This window comes from Malurus melanocephalus, unplaced genomic scaffold, assembly GCF_030028575.1.
Source record: "Malurus melanocephalus ecotype Western Australia unplaced genomic scaffold, MMel_1.1 scaffold_8, whole genome shotgun sequence".
Classification (NCBI taxonomy): domain Eukaryota; kingdom Metazoa; phylum Chordata; class Aves; order Passeriformes; family Maluridae; genus Malurus; species Malurus melanocephalus.
In genome coordinates, this window is record NW_026623240.1 from 2122036 (window position 1) to 2129921 (window position 7886).

At 37.6% G+C, this 7886-nt stretch overlaps 1 protein-coding gene across 1 annotated transcript; it reads right to left on the bottom strand.

Moving 5' to 3' along the window:
* Nucleotides 1-7: 7 nt before the first annotated feature.
* CUNH1orf146 (chromosome unknown C1orf146 homolog) lies at nt 8-6411 on the bottom strand. Its single transcript, XM_057374083.1, has 5 exons — nt 6267-6411; nt 4292-4385; nt 3708-3876; nt 617-695; nt 8-148 (listed from the first exon to the last, which is right to left on the bottom strand). Exons 1-5 carry the CDS (start codon nt 6333-6335, stop codon nt 29-31), a joined length of 531 nt encoding a protein of 176 aa, XP_057230066.1. The 5' UTR covers nt 6336-6411; the 3' UTR covers nt 8-28.
* Between the last annotated feature and the right edge of the window lie 1475 nt (nt 6412-7886).

Genomic DNA, 7886 nt, shown 5'->3' on the forward strand with positions numbered 1-7886 from the left:
CTATGAATAAAAAAAAACAAACACTAAGTTAATTACAGTGCAATTGGTACTCCTGAAGCATCTTCCAAACTGGACTTTTTTCTATTATTTGGGCTTTTGTCATTTCCATTTTGCCGTGAGTRTCATCTGCTTGTGGCTTTGAAGTTACCTTAGAGAAAAGAAAAATATTATGAGTCAGACACAGTGACTTTAAGGTAATAGAATATTCAACATTTTGTTTTTCCAGTAGAAGAAACGCAAAATTATTGAGCAGTAAAATCTGAATCTCGTGTTCTGCAGTAGATGTTCAGGAATGATGTACACAGAGGTGATAGTATTTCAACAGGAGTTAATAGTAAATGAAGACATCCTAACYTAACAGTGGTAAGTAAGAGCCAAACTGGCTCTTAAGTATCTGATTTGTTTTCTTAGATACTATTAAGAGCTATTAAGTCACCTTTAATGGCTGTTTAAAGACTCAGCTAAAGCATCAGAGTACCAGTCCTACCTCAGTGTATTAATGGACCATGGTCAGTATAACCCAAAAAGTTCCATTAAGGAAAACGAAATATTTTACAGMTCTTGGCTTTTCCTGAATAATATACTAACATTTTTAAGTATATGCAACGGAACTTACCTTAGCCATAGTTAGCATTAATTTAACAGTTTCAGCAGGATTATGAACTGGTATTAYACGTAARTTACTGCTCAGGAATCTGCACATTAAAATAAATAAGGTTACTTTTAGAATGTATGTTTAATTTGTTATAAAACTCAAACAGCATTCCCACATGATGTAAACAAGATTTTACTGTGCAATTTTACTTACACAGAAGATTGCTTTTATCTTGAAAGGCAAGTGGAGCATTCATGCTGTCTGTAAAGCCATCTGTCCCATTTCTGTACCAGTTATTTAGGTGGGATTTGGAAGGGCTCATTTCTTTATCTAGGTCTCTTCAACAATCAATCAGCATTTCTTAAGCATGTGTACATTCAGACAGAACTAAACCCTCTTCTGTGATATTGCTGAGGGCTTCTCAGTGGCACTAAAAATATTTGGGTTGTTTGTATAGCTTTGGAAGAATACAGCAAAATATCTAAAAACACTGTGCTAAAAATACTTCAGTATCTGAACTAAATCTTTGTAGTGTTCTATAAATAAAACAACCTGTATTCCAGACACGATTAAGATAATGGATAATTCCACTACTATCATATAAAGACTTGTTCATTCAAATACTTCAACCTAAAATTCATTCTTTCTATAAATAGTGTTATTGATATGCATTAATTCTTGAGAATGGAATCTGAAGACTTAAAATAGTAGCATCAGTTGTCATTCAATGCACTTATGGAAGAGAGGGATCAAAGCTTAGGTAAGCACAGGGCCTCTCCTTAAGACTTGTACGTTAAGTGTGTTGTAACAATGACAATGTTAGCTTTGCTGCTGTTTGCTGTTTTAGAGCTAAAACAGGAGAGGGACTTAACAGCAAAGAATAAGGAACATTAAATAACCAAAATGAATTTAAATAATGCAGATGAAGTGCCCAGCTGCTCAGTTGCATAGTCCCCTGTGACCTCCCCTTGTGCCTACCACCTGTTCTTCCCTGCAATCTGTCTGATGACTTGGACTCATTCACATTAAGACCTCATGCTGGTTAGGTATCTCATCTGAACTTGTCTGCCCTTGTTTCTAATTAGCAAAAATAAATGTTACAGGCACTGTCCTTCTCTAAGCATAGGCCGTCAGGTCACTGTTGAGTTTTGCTAATATATGATGTAGGAACAAGGCCTGGACTTACATTTAGAGACTAGGGAAATAAATTGATGCAATTTTGCTAATACTAGAATGGGCTAAACAAAGCATTAATGAACAATAAAATGTACTTAACCAAGATTCATGAAAATCTGTTTCTATAAATAGTTTTGCTTCCCATAACAGCAGGTCTAAATTTAGTTTTATTAATTTGATTGATGGACAGAATRCTGGGCATTTGAACGTCTGGCCTTTCCTCAAAGGTGTAAAACTTAACACAGACCTAGCGAGGTTATTAGTGGAATGCTCATTTAAGCTGTGCTGATAAGCACTACTCTGCTCCTGCTTCCCCCATGTTACATGTAACCCTACATAAAGTGCTCATGTTAACAAGAATCCCATAATTTTCTTGTTAATAATAAAAAAAAACCCTTCCCCAACTGCAGCAAAACCATAGATAAGCGGAAAGAAGCAGCAATGGAAGAAAACCTGGCAATACTAAAGGGGTTTGTTTCAAAGAACATGGCACAATACAGCTGGCTTGTAGTTTCAAAGAACATGGCACAAGTTTCAAGTTTTCCCACCACTGCAGAACCTCAGTGGTTTACAAACAAGAGCAGAACTCCAAGCTGTCAGGTAGGAAAAAAAGGACATGCATTTAAAAATGTAGATAGATACAATGGTGCCTTGCCAACATCTATTTGATATTGCTTGTAACGACAAAACATCTTTTATTTTAATAAAACTACTGACTTGCCAAATGGAATACTGTTCCAAAACATCATAGTTTAGTGATCAGCATGTGCACAAAATCCACTGTACATAACCACAAAGCAGATTGAGAATTAGCATTGCCATCAGCTGAGTAACATGCTGGTCCTGCTGAATGATGGCTGAATTTTTAAGACATCTCATGAAAATTTATGGCATTTTCACAAACAGGTAATAGATTTCTTACATTTCATCTCATACACTCTATTAATCAGCATTTGGCAGTATGCTGAGGATTTAATGAAACTGGTGTTAGTTACCTCAAGGAGGTAAAGATCAAAGACTTCATTAGAATAGTCACTTCTTTGAGGCCAAGAGTGACAACTGCATTTAGGGCTACTGTATCTACTAGAAAATAGTTCTGAATASAGGCATGGAGCAATCTGCTCACTGTTGTCAGCAGGTATGTACTGAAATATGCACGTTTTTAGACCTGATTAGAAATCCCATATAAAAATCACAAAACAATTTTAATGTCCAGTTTTATACTTTTTGGTATAAAATGAGATTGGTTACTTAATTGTTCTAGTGCAGTATAATAGATACTGTTCCAAATAAASAGATTTAAAAGCTGGTAAAAAAATCTGCACTTTACAATAAAGCCTTTTCTCATGATGTAAACTTGCCTGTTGTTTTGCAAATGACCATGAAAAGATGGTGACAGARCTAAGAAAATGGTCTAACTTATCAATTTGAGAAAAAAACTTTWAAAAAAATTATATTGCATAGCCCTAAAGTGATTGAAAGGAATCTTATTTGCAGTGTTTTGAGGAACATCCTCTTTTGTTACTTATAKCAGATTGATTCACTTGGTATTATTTTTAAATGCTATTAATAAGCAAATACTTTCAATAACTTTACTTTCACAAAGGGTACAGCTGGAAGGGAYCACAGTTCGTCATCTCATCCAACCTCCCTACTCAAGCAGCATCATCCCAGAGCATGTTGCACAGGATTGTGTCCAGATGCTTCTGGAATATCTCCAGTGAAGGAGACTCCACACACTCTCTGGGCAACCTGTTCAGGTGCAATCACCCACACAGTAAAGAAGTTCTTCCTTATATTCAAGTGAAACTTCCTGTGCATCAGTTTCTGTCTATTGCCTCTTGTCCTAATAATTTCTAAAATAGTATTTCCAAATSCAAGACTGCTATTTCATTTCTTCTTGACAATGTAAAGTTCAGTTATGTTGAAACCATACCTTCTCTGAATCCTGAACATGACACTCCATTCTTCTGGTCCATGAAGAGCAGCTGACAATACCAAAAAGCTGTTCCGATGAATGTTTATGAACTTCTGAATTCTTCTGGAAAACTCTTCTTCCCCTGTCATAAGCAAGTCTTGAGTGTCTGACAGTATAAATGCAATACCTATTGAGGAAACGGGTGTAAATGTACAGGTCATGGCAGTAATGGGATCAAGTTCTCACCACAAAGTGGGATGCACAGCCATGTATACTAAAGATCTTGATGGCAGCTTACATGTTAGTAGCATTTAGCATGTTTGCTCAGTTAAAACACAAATTTACTGAACTGTTCAGCTGATAATCACAAAATCTCATGTAGCTCTTCTACAGTGTCCAAAAAAAGTAAAAACAATGGAAGCGTTTAATCCCCAGCATCCTCTGTTTCATCCTCTGATTTACATACAGTCACAGCATAGCTCCTTCCACTACTGCACATCCAACAAGGCAGATTTTATTAAGTTTAGTGTAGCCCACAACAGGGCCTGACTTTATATCTCTGTAGCTTATGATTTAAAAGCATAAACTTTAAAGTACTGTACCAGAAAGAGGAAAAATCACAGATCCGGTTTCCACTGATTCTGAATATCGAACTCGGTGTTGTTGCCTCTGCAGAACTGTAGAAATTTCATGATCCTAAATAAATGTTAAAGGGTTATTTTGAAAATTTTTCAGCACAAGTTAGAAATATTTTTAAAGCTTCATCTGAGCCATTACAGATAGACCTTTAGCACTGTTGTTCAAAAAGTGTTTTTTATTCCACTTAAAATTTAAAAAAAGTACTAAAATACTAAACACATTTGATTAAGGAAATTTTGACCTATTTGATTGGAAGTTACAAGCTGACAATTCTGTATGTACATTCAGTTTGTCTCAGGAACTCTTGCATAATGCATAAAGAAGCTGAAACATTTAGAGTCTGTTTTGGGAAGATGTGCTAAAGCAGGATTTGCAGAAATGAGGATCATACAGTAGTGTGTTTCTATGACTCCAGTTAATTAGGCTGCATTATTTTCACAGATGTCAGCATCTCAGCTGGAAAATCGTTCAGAAATTCTGTATGGGACATGATTTTCTTTAAAGCTTTTTGACAGAATGCAATCCACACAGGAAAACTAAACTAGAACATTCCACTATGCAGCATAATCATCTACAGAATGGAATATTTGGATGTATTTTTCAGCCTGTCTGCAGYATATCCTACAGAAGCTGCACGAACACACATTTATTAAAGGTTAAATCACTGAATCCTTTTTAGCTAATAACATGTTCTTTAACCTACCCATTCAAAACACAGCCAGCCTGCTTATACAGGAAAGTGGTGTGWTTTAGTGGAAGAGTACAACAGAATAGCAAGTGAACCTTGAAGGAGACAGTAASCAGAAATGTCACGCTTTCAATTGATCTGGAAAGGGAACACTCAGTGGCAACTGCTTGTAAGGTGGAAACATTTTGGAAAAAAATCTCAGCTTCAAAACCACTGCTGAATTATTTAAAGTATAAGTATAAATAACAGCTATTTGCAAATGATAGCTGCACAGGAAAAAGAGAAAGCTCATAACCACAACTGATACAGAAAAGCCATCTTGGATTTGTATTCAGTTATCCCCATTGCTTTGCTTATGAAGAGCCCTTACTAACAACTGTAGTTTTGAGTAGAGCAAGGGGAAGGAGTGAGTTATGCAGGTGTAGCTGATGAAATCACTGCCATCCATTACCTCTCACCATATTATGGCACAAACAGGCACAGTTTACAGGCCGTAAATTCCAAAATGAGGAGGCAAGTAAGAATAGGCTTCAAACTGAGGTAATTCAGGAATTAATTCRCCACGGTTTGCCCATTTACACAGCTGCGATGGGGTGATAACCTTGTCAGCCAAGCTAGCATAAGATATCCTTGCTTGTGAATCAAAGCTCTCTTGCCTCTAAATTCTCGCCAGCTGGCATGAAATTGGCCTCAGCTGCAGATGCTAATTGCCAGCTCCTTGACATACCCTTTCACTTTGCTTGGGAACAGAGTCAAGGCTTCTGGTGTTAACAGAAGATAAAAATATAAATTAAAACCTGTAAGACTCAATATTTTAAACAGAATTATGTAGTTACTGAGTAATTTCTAACCCCATGTTGATACAGTATAGGAAAAAAATTTAGTATGCAGGGAGAAATTCAGAAAATTCAGCAAGGTTTCTGATGGAATTATTTATAGAGCAAACTGAAAGAGGAATCAGTGCAGTGCAAAAACGATGAGTCAGGAGAACAATCCTAACGCAGTGTAACTCAGAATAGCAGGTGGCAAGAATACTAAATAGATATGGAAGTAGCTAGGAGAATATACAGATACACACAAAAAGCACCAGYATTCTAGTAGAAGCACTTCAGAAAAAATGTCCCTTTTTATCCTGAAAAGACTGTATTCACTGACATCGAATAAAATATTTCCATATACAGAATATAGGAAATGCTTCTTTCAGCATTTCCTAATGAGTCAGATGCTGATCTTGACAAGTGTTATCCTACCTGCAGAGCTGAACTCATAATGACCGTCGTTAACCATCTTGACTGCTCCTGTCCACAACTTTCTGTCATTTTCCCCAGTGGTTTAATTGCTTTGCAGTGAGATCTCTGGTACCACTTCTGAAAAGTTTGGGAAGAGACGACAAATATTTCCTGCCAATTAACGAGGTGATGGGCTTAAAGCACACGGACACATTAAAGATGTGATTAAAAACCAGGGCACTACTCAATTCTCCCATCTCTAACAGGTGCCCACTGTCATTGAGCTAATTTAATATGGCAATTAGATATCGAAATGGCTTTGAAGAATTTGCATCTGGGCAGGTTTCCTCTGTAAAGCATAACTTTCATCTGAGAATATTCCTGGATGTGCAGCCTGGCAGGCGTTTGTGTRTCCACAAGGCTCATGTGGAGCACTTTAGGACACCGCAGCGCCCGACAGGAGCGAGAGGCAGCCCGGAGCCTGGGCCTGGATGGTTCCCGCAGAGCCTTTGTGGCAACTGTTCCCAATGCCAGCTTTACCCGGTCCTTTCCCCGATCTAAAACCTGTTCTGGTGCTGGACTGTTTACCCGTGGCACCTCCGGGAGGGCGGGCGGGAGAGCGGGAGGCCGGCAGGAGGTGGGGAAGGGAGCGAGAAGCCCTCAGCCCCGAGCCCTCAGCCCCGATCCCTGAGCCCTCAGCCCTCAGGAGGCGCCGCTCGGCGCTGGAACCAAAGTCTCCAGGGAATATTCTTAATGGCGGCTTAATTCTGCAGCTGTTTCTGGGGAAGAATAGTCCAAGATGTTTTCTATAGAAGTTACATAAACACAGAAGTTTCACAGAAAAAAAATGCGAGAGCGAGAGACAGCACCACTTTTCAGTGGGAAACACTGTGTTGATGCTTCCTTTTTAATGACATAAGAGGAAACAATACTTTAGATATACCTTTATATAGCAATTTGTTTGGCTTGCATAGAATTAGACATTGTAGTGATTTTAAAATTACTCTTCTCCTTTTTGTTCCAGACAAGAGATGGATTCACATCTGATTTCTCTCTCCTGTTGGTCAAATGCACCCAAATAACCRTAACCCTGCTCTGCAAAGCTATGGAAATTTCTTGCTACCTTTCATAGTAAGTAAAATATTTCTAATACTGAATTTCTGAGTTTTTGTGGAGTATAAATGTGAAAGTCGGCAAATTAAAGGAATGTAACAGATATATCAGGTATCCTGACTACAGTGTTCTGGAGAGCAATGACAGGACCCATAAACTGAAACCGTGTGTTGTAATACAGTGGAACCAYGTGTTCTGACTGCATACAAAAATCAGGGAGCTAAGAACATCAGGAATTACTTTAAAGTACAATTATAAAATAATAGAGCAGTTTAATGATGAGGACTGATGATCTGGCTGACATCAATATATTCATCAATATGAATTTTGAATTCATGCACGCTATGAATGAATTTGTGTTTCAGTACTGAAGAAATCCTAAGGTAAGGGGTAGTAACTGTTTTAAGGGATTATACTTGATTTATAACACTACAGTGTATCTGAATTCATATTTTGGATTACTAAGTACATGCATTAATTGAATTACAACTATTCAGATGGAGAAAAAATAGTAGGAGGGAATAGAAT